A 15,670-nucleotide genomic window follows, 5' to 3' on the forward strand; every position below is an offset into this window, starting at 1 on the left:
TTGTCCTTTCTTGCCACCTTCTGCTTCGGTGCATAGTAATGATAATGATCATGTCTTCTTCCCACCATAGTATAGATAATACTTGTTCTCCTTTTGTTGTCTCCTTCACACCTGCAGAGCTCTCTCTCATCACTTTGCACTGGTTCCTGACAGCCTTCGCCAGTGTGGTGCACATTAAGCTGCTGCTGCGGATCTGGGACCTGTTTTTCTACCAAGGCTCCCTGGTGCTCTTCCAGGCCACACTCGGCATGCTCAAGATGAAGGTGGGTTCCTAATTTCATGATGCCTGTTAGTTTTTTTTTCTCTAGCCTCACCTGGAAGAATCACAGTATGAGGAGTTAGCGATGCCTTGTCCTCGCTTCCTTAATCAGCACTGCCATCGATTAAAAGCAGCTGGAAGATGTCTTATATTTTAATTTCATTTATATAGCATTTTATACCTCATTGTGGAATGTTGAGACGCATTATCGACAGGTAGGCTGCTATACCGCAAGGTAGGCCCTCGTTGGAAGGTTGTTGTTCTTGATAAGAGTCTATGTGGAAAGCGTTTTAGTGTTGTGACCTACTAGATTGTCTAGATTATAAGTCTTGTCAGTCTGCAGAGGTAAGAGCAAGGTCAAAGCGAGAACAGAGATCCACTGGATGGTCTGTACAGCGGACATCCCTATGTTAATACTGCTTTTCTGTGTTTTGTTTTAATTTTGTCAGAGCTGTGGGCGTAATTTGCAGGAATGGACTCTGGTAATATATCCCACCTGTTTTTGACAGATCTCTTCATGCATTGGATATGTCCTCATTGGCATGATTGTCTTGATTTATGTGGATTGATGGTGATTCTTTGACAGTATGTTTGTCCTATGATAAGTCTGGATTGTTATAGTATTTGTGAGCTGGCTTAGGAGTGTTTTTTAGGGCCAGGTTCCACAGTTTTCAAGCCACCCTGATTACAGCCTGCTGTGACAGTTTCTGTGACTTATGAACTTTGTCGTCATCTAGCCTGCATTGATTGCAGTCAGCAAATGTAGAATGCACTTTTAACCACAATTGGACACGTAATTTGGTGGAGCCGAATTCCATAAGAGGATACTGCAGCTCAACTTGTATTCTGGCCCAGGTGTCATTTCTGCGGCTGTATCTCTGTCAAACTGAAGGTCCGTAGAAGCGACAAGGGGAATTGCTTTGCTCCATCTTTTTCAATCAACATTTACTTTTAAACCTTGCTTCATAGTATCGACTCAATAAACATTGTTCTCCCCTCTCTTCACCATAGGAAGAGGAGCTGATTCAGTCAGAAAACTCTGCTTCCATCTTTAATACGCTGTCTGACATCCCGTGCCAGATCGAAGATGCTGACCTGCTGCTGGCGGAGGCCATGAGAGTAGCGGGCTCTCTGACTGAGGTGGCGGTGGACGTGCAGCGACGTAAGCATCTAGCGTACCTCATTGCCGACCAGGGGCAGCTGCTAACCCCAGTGGGCGGTGTGAGCAACTTGTCCAAGGTGAGCTTATGGGTTAGAAAGTAGCTTGGGTAGGATAACCCTTTAACAAACTCCATCTGGAATTGTTTCTCTGGCAACTTCCTAGAGCCAGAACTGGTAGGAGAGGACATAAAACAGCAGATTCAGCACTACTTCCTTAGTAATTTATGCTTTATGGTATTTATTTTCTAAACATTTTGCTCCTTTTTACCATTGTATTAACAATATTTATTACCTTTATTACAGTGTTTTAAAAAAATTAAAACCTTGAAAACACTAATAAATAAAATAAAATATCTTCAAGACGGTGAGTAAAAACAAAAACACACAACCAGTCTTGACTAGTCGGGCATTACTGTGCCATAGTTTATTCCTAACTAGTAATTTAAAGTTGAGATCACTTGTAGGAAAGTGCCTTTTTTTGCATGGTTGACCCCCCCACTTTTTGCCTAATGTTGATGTACTTTCACTGAGTGTGTCCTGGGTTCCTGCCAACAAGGTGCCCTGGACCTATGTTTTTTCCATAAACTGTACAGTTGCAAAATCCAATTGGCAACTCTCTGGCCACATATAAGTCCCTTGTAAAAGGTACCATAGGTACCAAGGGCACCTATTGTGCCACCCATAGACATCCTGTACCTTTACACACACACACTGCCATTGCAGGCTGCCTGTTTTGGTGCAAAACAAAGTAAAGAGTCAACATGGCACACATCCCTGTGTGCCATGCCTACAAACCACTGCCCTGGCATAGGTAAGCCACCCCTCTAGCTGGGAGCACTATACCAGTGGTGAGGGTACAGGTGCATGAGCCCTGTAAACCCCTACAGTGTCTAAGTCAATTCTTAGGCATTGTAAGTGCAGTAATGCCATAAAGAGTATATGGTCTGGGAGTTTGTCATTACGAACTCCACAGTTCCATAATGGCCTTACTGAAAACTGGTAAGTGTGGTATCAGACTTCTCAGCACATTAAACCACACTGATGCCAGTTTGGGAATTAATGAAAAATGCCCTCAGAGGGTATTTTAGAGATGCCCCCTGAAAAACTACCTAATTCTAGTGTCCTGGGTGAGTGGCTGCTAGCCAGCTGCCACCACCAGACATGTTTCTGGACCCTTGGGTCGAGAGCCTGCTGCTCCCGGGGTACTGAAACAAAGCACATCTGGGGCAAGGTGCCAAGCCTCCTCCCCCAGGATGGGCAGGGTCCACGAAGGGAACCTTCAAAGGCCTGCCACCTTTGGGAATTACCCCAGACATTTGCTGCTCCCAGCAACTGGCCTCACTAGTTCTGACCCCCACTTTGGGCAGGAGAATTGGCAGGAAAACCAACAATTTCCAACCCCACCCCTCAGATAGGGGAGGTGAGGTGAAGGACAACTCTCAGTCCTTGCCATCTTGAAGATGGGGGGAACCAGCCAACCAGAGTGCCGCTTAGGGTTCTTTGAGAGTGCATCCTTGACCCTGGGAGAACCCTGGTTCTAACCCCAGAATTTCACCTCTAAAACCTAAGTACTTACCGATAACACTGTGTTCGAGGCATATAAGCTTCAGATTACACACTATGCATTGATGGCCACCTAGTTTTGGGCCCGGATGTTTGAAGTTTGTTTTGTTGTAGAAAAGTCTTTGGGAGTCACGGGATAGGTGACTCCTCCTTAGGATGATAATGCGCATGGGCATTGGCTCGATCCCCAGATTGTTTTTTTCCGCCACCGAGCTCGGATGCGTTTCCAGCGCTCCGTGTTGGAACCGATTTCCTTCGGCGCGCAATCCTCACCAAACTACAAAACTTAGTTTTGACCCCTTTCCAGTCGACGCTATTCTTCAAACATCAAGGATCTCGATTCCGGTCATCGTCGACGGCCTTCGGGCTTACCTAGGCCTCGACTCCAGCTCATGGAAAGGACGCCATTTAAAAAGTGTCCTCAATGTGTCAAAGTTTCCCCACACCGACCTTCATGAGGTGTGTAACCTCTGTCTCTCTCCGTAGCACGAGGGGAAAGACTGTTCAGCTTGTGCCTCTTTCCGCTCCAAAAACACTATCCGGGACCGAAGAGCGAGGAGAACAAGGCTCAAAGATCTTCAGCTCCGATTCCAGACGGCATCTTCGAGGAAGGCGTCAACGTCCCAGAACAGAACGACGTCGACAGCAGCTCCAAAGCAGAAGATTCCAAAGTCGAGGACATCACTCCAGCGCAGCAGGTCGTAAGTAAGACCGTCGACCTCGACCCCTCCTCGACACAGAAGGCCCGGGTCACACCCTCACCCTCCAGCTCCGGTGCACACCGTCAAACTGCTTGTTCTGCCCCACCTAAGAAGCTAACCAAGCCTTCAGGTGACTCGAGCTTGAGTCGACCTTCACACGGTGCCGGCGTACACATACCGGCACTGAAAAAGACAACGGCCCGACATCCAAACCATCGGCACCGAAGCACACTACTACTCCTTCGGCACCGAAACCCAGGCCGGATGCAAGCAAACCTGCTTCGGGTTCCAAAACACCACCGGAACTGAAAAAATCATCGGATCAGAAAAAGTCGTCTGATCCAAAAACCATACCGAAACCGAAAAAACACTCGGAACCGAAAAAAGCTTCGGAGCCAAAAAAGACGGCTGCCTCCCCGGTGAAAGACATTGCCAAGAAACCAAAACAAGCCATCTCGGTGCACAAGACTTCCTCTGCACCAAAAGATCAATCCCCAGCAGTGGATTTACCCTATCCAGACCCCGCTCAAAAGACTCTGGCCAAGGACCCAATCACTGGACACCTAGTTTTGGCTCCAAAAAAGCGACAACTGGACACACCAGCTCCAGCTCTGCATTCAAAGAAGAAGGACATGGCTACCTCTCCCTTAAGACTGCCTTCCCCTTCTCCTTCACCTGTACCATCACCACCACCTCGTACCACAGCATTCTCCAGCATCCCCTATCACACCACACAGGGATGATAGCTCTGATGATATGGGGGTAACATACCTGATCCAACCACGCCCAGACCTGTGGGACAATTATACCACCCCAGATGTCCCAAATGTCCTTCAGGATGACATATACCCCTCAAGGCCTTCCCCTCCAGAATATACTATTGTTTAATGAATTAATTCACAGGGCTGCACATTATCATGGGGTAGACATATATACAGACCTTGTTGAGTAAGACTTCCTGATGGATACATTTGATAATGCACAAAGGTCTTCATCCATTTTACCCATGCTTAAAGGAGTGATCAAGCAGGCCCCTGAAGTCTTCTAAGACCCAGTCAGAACTCGCGTCATTAACCCTCGGATAGAGAAAAAATATAAAGCTGCCCCTTCAGACACAGCATATATTAAAGGCCCAGTACCACTAGACTCACTTGTAGTTTCCAACGCACGCAAGAGAGCTAACTCACAAAATTTCGGGTGAGGCTGCACCACCAGATAAGGAGTCTAAGCTACTTGAAACATCAGGCATAAGAACAGTGTCTCAGCAGCAAACATGCGGCATATCGCCAATACACAGGCACTGCTAGCCAGATATGACAGAGCACATTACGATGAGCTAGAGTCACTGATGAGGCACCTCCCTGACAAGTACAAGGATAGAGCAAACCAGCTCATCCAAGAGGGGAAAAATATCACAAACACCTCTATTAGGTTTGCCCTCGATGCAGCCGACACGGCCTCTAGGGCAGTTAACACCAGCGTTTTGCTACGCAGACACGCCTTGCTATGCATATCAGGGTTCAAACCTGAGGTACAAAGCGCCATTCTTAACCAACCCTTTGACGAACAACACCTATTAGGACCAGAGGTAGATGTATCATTAGAGAAAATGAAAAAAGATAGACACCGCCAAATCTATGGGAGCCTTGCAGGCTCCCAGGCGTTCATTTCGTCGCTCATCCTATCGAGGTGCCACCAGGGGATATACTTCAGACACAGCTTCTACCTCGTACAAAGCCCTTACACAGTCTACCTACAGTAAAGGCTACCAAAGGGGTGGGCACAGGGGTAACAATAACAAAGGCAGAGGCAAAAATAACAACTCACGCTCTGCCTTTACCCCTCCCCAATGACTCCCTTCATCTTCCCCATTCCACTCCTGTCGGGGGATGACTCCAACAGTACCTGCCAGCCTGGGAAAACATCACATCAGACAGGTGGGTGCTCCAAATAATTCAATCAGGTTGTTGTCTGGAACTAACATCTACCCCCCAAACATACCACCCAAGCAGCGCCAATGTCACAGGAACATTTAACATTGCTCAGACAGGAGGTAATATCCCTCCTGCAATAGAAATAGTTCCAGAGCATCAGAAGAACAAAGGAGTACATTCCCTATATTTCCTAATACCAAAGAAGGACGGATCTCGAAGACCCATCCTAGACCTCAGACCTTTGAACATTTACATACAGTCGGATCATTTTCATATGGTCACACTACAACAGGTCCTCTCATTACTGGTATTAAACGACTTCCTTGTCACTCTAGATCTCAAGGACGTCTACTTCCATATTCCCATCCACACAGCACACAGAAAATATCTCAGATTTGTGCTAGACGGACAACACTACCAGTTCAAAGTGCTCCCATTCGGAGTCACAACAGCGCCAAGGGTGTTTACCAAAGGCCAAGCAGCAGTAGCACCACACCTAAGAAGACAGCACATTCACGTCTTCCCATATCTGGACGACTGGCTCATAAAAGCCAGCTCAAACAGACAGTGTGTGCAACACACTCAGGCTACTATTCAACTGCTTCACGAGTTGGGATTCACAGTAAATCACTTCAAATCGCATCTGCAACCCTCGCACATACAACAGTATCTCGGCACTACAATAAACACCCAACTAACACTAGCTTATCCCTCTCCAGCCAGGATAACAAGTGTACAAACTCTCCTAACAAAATTCAAACCACAACACTCGCTACCCGCTCGAGTGTTCATGCAGCTCATAGGAATGATAGCATCTTGCATATCTGTAGTACCTCACGCAAGATTGCAAATGCTTCCACTTCAAGAGTGCCTAGTACGCCAATGGAACCAGGCTCAAGGTCAATTAACAGACCTAGTGTTGGTAGACGGTCGGACTCATCGTTCTCTGCAATGGTGGAACTCCAAAAACATTTCCAAGGGACGACCGTTTCTAGAGCCAGTTCCTCAAATAGTTATGACAGCGGAGGCATCGCTCTACGGCTGGGGAGCCCATCTACTGCATCACACCATGCAAGGCAGGTGGACACCGCAGCAAAAGTTACTCCACATCAATCATTTGGAGTTGCTAGCTGTGTTTCTAGCTCTAAAAGCATTTCAAACTCAAGTGTCAGGCAAGGCTGTCTTAGTCCGCACAGACAATATGACAGCTATGTACTACATAAACAAACAAGAGAGGACACACTCTCTGCAGCTCTCTCAGTTAGCACAGCAGATATGGAGAAAGGCTATACCACTAAAGATCTTCCTCCTAGCCCAACACGTCCCAGGAGTACAAAACACTATCGCACATCTGCTAAGTCGACAAACACAGCAGATCCACGAGTGGGAACTTCACCCGCAAGTTCTTTATCCGTTCTTTAAAATGTGGGGACAACCTCAGATAGACCTCTTTGTAAACCCACGAAAACGCAAAATGCCCAAATTTTGCAGCCAGATCCCCACACCCATTGTTTAAAGGCAATGCAATATGGATGAACTGGTCAAAACTATTTGCGTACGCTTTTCCTCCTCTCCCACTAATTCCGTTAGTGGTGCGCAAACTACAACAACATTCCCTGTACTCATTCTAGTCGCTCCAACTTGGGCCTGACAACCGTGGTACACCACACTGCTGCAAATGTCTGTAGTACCACATCAAAGATTAAATCTATCTCCACGCCTATTAATACAGAACCATGGAGAGATCAGACACCTGGACCCAGCTCAGCTCAACCTAGCGATCTGGCTCCTGAGGTCATAGAGTTTGGTTACCTCAACCTTCCTCCAGAATGCATGAACATCATTAAAGAAGCTAGACATCCCACTACCAGAGCATGTTATGCTTCTAAATGGAAATGCTTTGTCATATACTGTCAAAACAACCAAATAGATCCCCTAGACGTGTCTATCCAACACATCATAGGATATCTATTACACCTTCAAAAGTGTAACCTAGCCTATACGTCTATCAGGCTACACCTTGCTGCCATTGCAGCATACTTACAAAATAGACCACATCTCTCTCTCTTTAGAGTACCAGCTATTAAAGCTTTCATGGAAGGACTCAAAAGAATAATTCCTCCCAGAACGCCACCAGCACCAGTGTGGAACCTGAACATTGTTCTTACAAGTTTAATGGGTCCTCCCTTTGAACCATTACATAAACGTGAATTGAAATTCCTAACTTGGAAAGTAGCTTTCCTGGTAGCAATTACTTCTCTTAGAAGGGTTAGTGAACTACAAGCATTTACCATTCAAGAACCCTTTTTGCAAATGCATCATAACAAAGTGGTTCTTCGTACTAATCCTAAATTCCTTCCTAAAGTCATTTCACCTTTCCATCTAAATCAATCTGTTGAGCTGCCCGTATTCTTCTTGCAGCCTCAAACAGTCGCAGAAAGAGCTCTATACACCTTAGACGTCAAAAGAGCACTGCTGTACTATATTGAAAGGACACAATTGTTTCGTAAAACAAAACAACTTTTTGTGTCTTTTTCACCGCCACATAAAGGCAATCCTATATCAAAATACGGGATCGCCAGATGGATTGTTAACACCTTCGCTGCGGCGGATAATCCGCCGTAGCGCTAAGGGGGCGGTGGGGCCGCGCGACGCGCCCATGCTGGTGACGGAACTCAGCGCCACCGCGGCTGATGACGGAGCGGTTCCGTCATCAGCACGGAAGTGGTTAAATGCATACAAATTTGTTACCAAAAAGCAAAACGCACGTTAACAATTCCTCCAAAAGCCCACTCAACAAGAAAGATAGGGGCTTCAATGGCATTTTTAGGAAACATCCCCTTAGATGACATATGCAGAGCAGCTGTTCTACACTTAAAAGGGGAGAGGGCCAAATAGTTTAAACTCCGATACCCCAGGCCCCCAAGAATAACCAGATTGAATCCACGCAAGGGGTATATAGAGTACATAATTACAACAAAAAGGAAAATCCTCCAATTTGGAAAAACTGCCCTCACTCACATACCGAAGTCTGTGACCTGCTTCATCATAGGGCCTGCTACAAACGCCCTGGTGTAGCCACAACCAGGGCGGAGCATTAGGGAGGGGGAAAAATAATAAATTCCACGTTACAAGACGTACAACACAATTAGTCAATACGTACAACAAATATCATACATGAGTGGTAGATCGTGCAAGTGAACACCTTGTGGATCTGCTATTAGTGCGACGAAAAAAGTGCAGTGAGGATGTGTTTAAAACTGATTAAGGGTGCCAATAGAAAGAAGTACTTTATTAAACCCTATTTTGATACCCTTATCAGGATTACAAATAATGAAAAAGGATGGGAAGATGTCTTATTGGGAAATTGAGGTTCCTCAAGACTTCCCTCCTACCACTGCTAAAGCCAACATGTTTCGACCGCTTCAATTGTGCCCCAAGAGGTCACTTCGGTCTTCCTCAGGACTGTCGCAGTCAAATCCACTTATTTCCCATGACGCATTTCGGTCACTAGAGTAGTTCTCATAAATACCTACTCTTCCGGGTCTTCCAATCATTCAGTAGAGAAAAAGCCCCAAACTCAAGGGTAAAACATTCACGAGTTTATGAGTTACACAAACTCGAACTGGTGTCCGTCAGGGGGGTCTGCCCATGAACACAATCGTTCAGTTCGGCTAGCCCTGCCCAAAGAAATCCTGTACCTTTAGGCACCGCAGCTACATGGCTTACACTGCACACATTCACAAAGCATTATTGTGTAGATGTGCAAACTAAACAACAAGCCACTGTGGGCCAGGCTGTACTAATAACACTGTTTCAAACAACTGCAACAGATACAGGTAGTCGCCGCTAGGTGTGGGTACTGCTATACAATCTATGCATAGTGTGTAATCTGCAGCTCATATGCCTCAAACGGAAAATGCTACTTACCAGTATGCATCTTTTCTTGGCATGTAGAGCTGCAGAGTTACACACGCCCACCCGCCTCCCCGGCTGCCTTTATCTGTTCCAGTATTATCTTAATTAGATACAAATCACATGGACATCACTACCTCTTGTACAGCTCCATCACTTCCCTAATGGCGAAAAACAATCTGGGGATGGAGCCGATGCCCATGCGCAGTATCATCCTAAGGACGAGTCACCTATCCTGTGACTCCCAAAGACTTTTCTACAACAAAACAAACTGCAAAGATCCGGGCCCAACACTAGTTGGCCATCTATGCATAGTGTGTAACTCTGCAGCTCTACATGCCAAAAACAGATGCATACTGGTAAGTAGAATTTTCCTTACTCCCATAGGACTACATTGACTGCTTTTCTGTGAAAAATCTTCTGTGTGGAGTAGGTTTGTATGAAATCTTAAGAAAACTGCAACTTTACAAAACCTAAATTACTTACCTTTTCTCTAGGACAATGTCCGAGTGTGATATCTAGGCATATCACACTGAGTAGAAAAAGTAACTTTAAAAGTAATCTGAAAAGTAAGGTACAAAGTAATCTCAAAAGTAACTGTAAAGTAATTTTGACTGTTGACTTACCTGTAAACAAACCTATTGCATCCAATTGCATTTCATTTGTATTCAACTGCATAATACCTGCAAAGTATTATTTCACTTACCTACACCAGGCCTGGCTTCGTTCTTGAAAATAAAATATAACTAAATAGTATTTTTATACAAACAAATTGGTCTGAGTTCAGTCTCTGAGTGTGTGACATCCTTTCTTGCCCGAGTGTGTACAATAAATGCTTAAGACTGTCCTCTGATAAAGCCTTACTCCTCGCCCACACTACCATAAATAGAGAGTAAGGTATTATCTACTTTTAACTCTGCCTACCTTTCGGGTTCCACTGGACTCTGTGCACGCTGTACCTTACCTTAGTATATACAGAGCTAGCTTCCAACACCACTCAAACTCTTATAGAGGCCTCCCTGCATTTTGTACTGCTGAGATATGTTGCTGATCTACTTAAACAAACCAGGCGTTTAGCTGTGCTACTGCTATAAAAAGTGAAAACTCAAGTGGTGTTGGGGTGCCTTCATGGTTCTCTCTCTAAGCAAAAGTACTGTCTGTGAGATGCAGTTTTCTGTATAGACACCGTTGATACTTACTCCTCACTACAGCACGCCACTTCATTTTGTCGAGATATTTGAAACCTTCTCCACACTTAGCTCCCCATTTCGGAGCATGATACTTAGTGGTGCTCGGGGATTGATTGTGTCTTGAAAATGCACAATGTTTGTTGCTGAGGTGACTTCCTTCACCCACCTCCTTTGTCAGGTGGCCACCCCATTAATAGTTGTATGTTTATCACGGCCATGTCATGACTTACTCTACTCTGTTTTATTTGGCTATACATGGATCTGATTTATTTTACCATGATCGATTTAACTTTCTGTCTTGATGTTGCTCCTGCCACTCTATTTGTTGTGTTACTTTCGCTATTAATAAGAGAAGCTTACAGTTATTGGGGCCATAGTCCTGTTCCTGCTGCCAGTAATCATGCTGCATCAGACAGTTATTGTGCCACTAACCATGCTCCATCAGTTCTTGTGCCATTAATAAAGCCCTGTTATTGTGCTACTCGCCATATCTCATGAACTTGTGTTCCAGTAACCATGTCCAATCAGCTGGTGTGCTAGTAAGCATGCCCGATCAGATGTGCTAATTTCCATGCCCCATCTGCGGGTGTGCCAGTAATCATGCCCTATAAGCTTATGTACCAGGTACCTTGCCCCATCAGATAGTTATGGTGTCAGTAATTGTCCAGATTTTGCACTTCTTATGCTGTGATTTATAATGCCTGTAGCCGCTAATGTGTAAATAATTGAGGCAGACAGCTGCTCATACCCACAGCAGGATGCTTTTTGTGCATTAAGTTTCTGGAAGTACTGTTAAAAGTGCAGTTTGCGTAGTTGAGACAGTTTTTCCCACTTTCAGGTTGCAAGCTTGGTTGTTGTACAAAATGCATCTAAAAGGCCATGCATAATCTGTGTCATAGCCTTGTCATTTATTGTTATACTGCAGTTGTATAATTGTTTTAATTTCCCTCATAACATTTATTTACTTTGTTTTCATTCTGTAGATTGTCAGACGGCAAAGCCAACGTAGAAAATCTGGGATCACCACTCTGCTTTTCGGTAAGAGAGGAAGCTTCCAAGTTGACTCCTAATGCATTCTTGAAAACGGATCCTTGAGGGAGAATGATCTCCATACCCAGGGAGGAGGCTTCTGTTCTAATGTTTTCCACGTAACTGATCTGAAGTGTGTGCTGTACTCTTTTCCTGGATTGGGCCAAAAGAAGACAACTTTCATTGAGTATGCTTCCAGTGCAGTGCATATAGTGGATTGATCTGGCAGAGGTAGCAGCAGGTATACCCTCATGGCTGGCAGTGTTTGAAGTACGTATAGTCCTCGTTGTTGGCAGTGGAAGCAGTGAGTACACTCATTGTTGCTGATGCAGTTAGTAATGAGTATTCCCCTCTGCTTTGACAGTATTAGGAGTGATGGTAACCCTCACAGATTGCAGTGTTAGCAGCTTGTATGCCCCCGGGCTAAAAAATTTCACAGTGGGAATAACCTCTCTGTACTGGCATTAACAAAAAATATACTCCAGTCTAACAATACTTCCTGCCAGAATCCCACCGTGGTCTGAGAAAAGGTATGATATCCCACGCCTGACACTGTTAGCAGGTAGTATTCCTCCATCGCATGCAGTGTTAGCAGCAAGTATGGTCCTCCTGTATGGCAGTATTAGTAGAAAGCATATCCTCAGGTTGCCGCTGCTTAAGTTAGTATACACCTCAGGCTAGTATTTTGCACTCTGTATGCCCCCTCAGGGTTGGACTGCTTTGACAGCACGTATACGATAGAGGTTGTTTTGGGTGAGGGTTGTTGGAAAACTCTACCTTTGAATTTTGCCCAATAGTACAAAACTAATTTCTGTGGTCAGAACAGCTCTGAGCCTATAACTTCTGGCCGTCAAGAGACAAAAGGAAAGTGTGTGTTTGGCTTGTCTGGCCTTTTGATTGAAAAATAACATCCAGTCCTGAGACAAGAAGATTGGCACAGTACTACCTAAACGGAGCACCAAGATTGTACTGGGTCCCCCAGTGAGGCTTTTGCAGAGGACATCTTGGCCTTCCAGTCTGACGACAATTAAATTACCTATCAGGTCCCTCATATGTTCAACACAAGCAAAGTAAACACTATATTTCAGATGACTTCAGGTCTGGAGCAAAATATTTTCTAGATCATCACTAAACCTGAACCTAGCATTAAGGCGGGAAATAGCAAATACCACGACTGCCAAACCGCGCGTTGTCTTTGCAATGCAGGCCGAACAATGAATACATCTGAACCACGCATTCCATTTACAACGCAAGTTGTTACGACATGTGTTAGGTAAATTGTCTACTGTTGCGGGGACTAGAGTTGGAATAGTAAATTCTACTATTCCAAAGTCCAACAACCCCCTAAGGCAAGTCGTTGTAATGACTTGCATTGTAAATGGAATGCGTGGTTCAGACGCATTTGTTGTTCCGCCCGCATTGTTTAGAAATGCATGGAAAAGGAAAGCATGGTTGTGTCATAAAACCATTAAGGCTGCACCGTGGATTTCCTCACTTGGCATTCAGGACCAGCCCTGAAAGGGCCACCCTCACGAGGATACAGACCCACAATTTGCTGAGAACTTTGGTGATCGGCACACAATGGAACAGACAAAACTACAGGATCATCCCTTAAACAAGAAGCTGCTTCAAAAAAAGGCACCACCTCTGTACTCAGTCGGCACAGATCGTGCCCACTGAAGAGGTTTGACCTAAAAAAGACCCTTTGACACTGAAGGTGACTGAGCCTCAAGGCCAGTCTCAACCTAGAGACAAACCTCAGCTTTGAGAAGATCCCAAAAATCTTTCATTCTGAAAAAGACTTCAATGCAAGTAGAGTCTAGCAAACTTTAGCTTTTAAAACTTGCCCACAGAGAGGGTGTCTTGGATGTATCCCTACCACTGCTACTGATAACCCGCCAACAAACCATCTCTACTTTTGATGATATTGGCATGTGAATTTTAAGCAACGCAAGCTTCAAACTGATTACAGGTCAGTTTGTTTATCCATATTAGCCTATGTTGACCTTGTTAGCAGAGTGAATACACCCTCCTGTCTGGCAATATTAGTCATGAGTATACATACCGCTAATGCTAGCAGTGTTACCATCCGGTATACTCTCTAGCCTGGCAGTGTTGGCTGTAGAGTATCTCTCACCTGGCAGAGTTGGCTATGAAGTGCTCAGGATATCTATGTGTTGAAGCTGGTAGTGTTGGCAATAGCTGTAGGCTCCATGTTGCTGTAGTGTATGTACATCATCAGGATGCAGTGTGCTGAGCATATTTTTACCCCATCTTTTTCAATAGGTGAAGACGACGTGGAGTCTTTAAAGTGCAAAAATATCAAACAGACTGAGCTGGTGGCGGACCTAAGAGATGCCATCCTACAGGTGGCACGGCATTTCCAGTGTGTAGATCCCAAGAACTGCAATATTGTGAGTATGCTAAAGACCATCTCTCCTCTGATGAACAAGATTGAATTAACAAGGAGAACAATAATGCAAAGTGTGATCATAACGTGTAAAGCCAGCTGAAAAGGATAATTGAACATTTGATTAAGGCTGTGAATCTAAAGATGTGGTTCATCACCCTGGTACAGAGAACAATCATGAAAAACACTAGTGACACAAGCAACAGCTGCTCGAATTCTCGCCATTCACGCTATTCCAGTACTCTTGCTGCAAACCTTTACAGAGAACAGCACATATTTACAGGATATGACATAATGGTATCATTTTGGGAAGTTCAGTGTAATTCCCAAAATTGCACAAATTACACTAGCTTAATTTAAATTTTACCCACGCTTACTGCTAAGTTAAAAGTTCCAGCTTTGCCACAGGGTGACCGACAGACCTGGAAAAGGAAGCTTACGTATGTAAGTATTTCTCTAGATGAGATATCCTCCTGCTACTCATAGCCTTAGAACAACTCGCATCCACCAGACTTGCCTACAGAATACAGTCTTATTTTTAATTTCTGAAGGGTACTTAATCCGGCAGATCCTTTATGCGAACCCTAAGCCCCAACTTGCGCCCTAAGCCTGGAACGACCTCCATCTGCAAATCAGAGCTGTTTCCTCAGCCCTTGAGTTCTGCAGGAAACTGGAGGCTTGGCTCTTCACCAATACCTCCTTATCTAGCGCATGAATACTTTCCCCGGTGAGATTCAGGCTCTTCAATTAGTCACAACATAGCCCTACCCAGATGCCAGATCGAATCCAGATTTTTTTTATTTAGCAGTGTGGAGTCACTGGCTCCAGGGAGCACATCGATGTCGGAACTGGTGTCTCACAAGTTCACTAGAAAAGAGTCAATGGTTCATACATGGTGCGACGTTCGCTTACAACATCAGTTGCTTTTTCTCTGTAGAGATGTCAATTTTTTCGTGGTTTCCTCAATGCTTTTGTATCTTTTTTTCTTTATTTTCTGTGTGATGGATGTTTCTACTCCCATCATTAGGCTTTAAACCTTATGTATCCTTTCACTGACTAATTTCTTTGCTTAACTCGTACTATAACTGCAGTTTGGGTCAAAATCTCACAAAGTTGTGTCATTCGAGCTCTGTCATCATATGCACCCACTAGCTATCCAGGAGAGGGAGGCAATACTAATCATGGCCTTTTTGAAGAGTAAATTGAGGTTACCAACCAAGGCAAAGACCTGTTGCAAGAGGTGTTCTGCTGTAAGGAGACTTAAATTAGCACAGAAGGGAGCCCAAGCACTCCTCTTCCCGTCATGGGAAATCGCAGACGGAATTACAAGAATGGATAGCTTCCTCCTGAGACCTGATCCTGCCTTTCAAGATGGCATATTGGCTGTATTTGCTGCTCCACTCTCTGATGTGTACTTGGCCAGTAAGGTTCCTAAACACATTTCAGCCTCTGGATTCGAAAGCTTCAATTGAAGCGAGCAACTTTGTTCCAGCGTTGGCCTCATTTGA

The 15,670-nt window shown here is 44.8% G+C and overlaps 1 protein-coding gene across 3 annotated transcripts in view; it reads left to right on the plus strand.

Moving 5' to 3' along the window:
- SGSM3 (small G protein signaling modulator 3) overlaps positions 1-15,670 on the plus strand; it is a 288,821-nt gene that overhangs the window by 186,688 nt on the left and 86,463 nt on the right. For all 3 annotated transcript variants that reach the window (XM_086963472.1, XM_086963474.1, XM_086963473.1), the window contains 4 exons: positions 118-263; positions 1,271-1,498; positions 11,707-11,761; positions 14,039-14,166. In XM_086963472.1, the coding sequence (XP_086819598.1) occupies positions 118-263; positions 1,271-1,498; positions 11,707-11,761; positions 14,039-14,166 (557 nt within the window). The remainder of the gene's footprint in view (positions 1-117; positions 264-1,270; positions 1,499-11,706; positions 11,762-14,038; positions 14,167-15,670) is intronic.

This window comes from Lissotriton vulgaris, chromosome 1_1 (genome assembly GCF_964263255.1).
Source record: "Lissotriton vulgaris chromosome 1_1, aLisVul1.2, whole genome shotgun sequence".
In the NCBI taxonomy this organism is placed as follows: Eukaryota; Metazoa; Chordata; class Amphibia; order Caudata; family Salamandridae; genus Lissotriton; species Lissotriton vulgaris.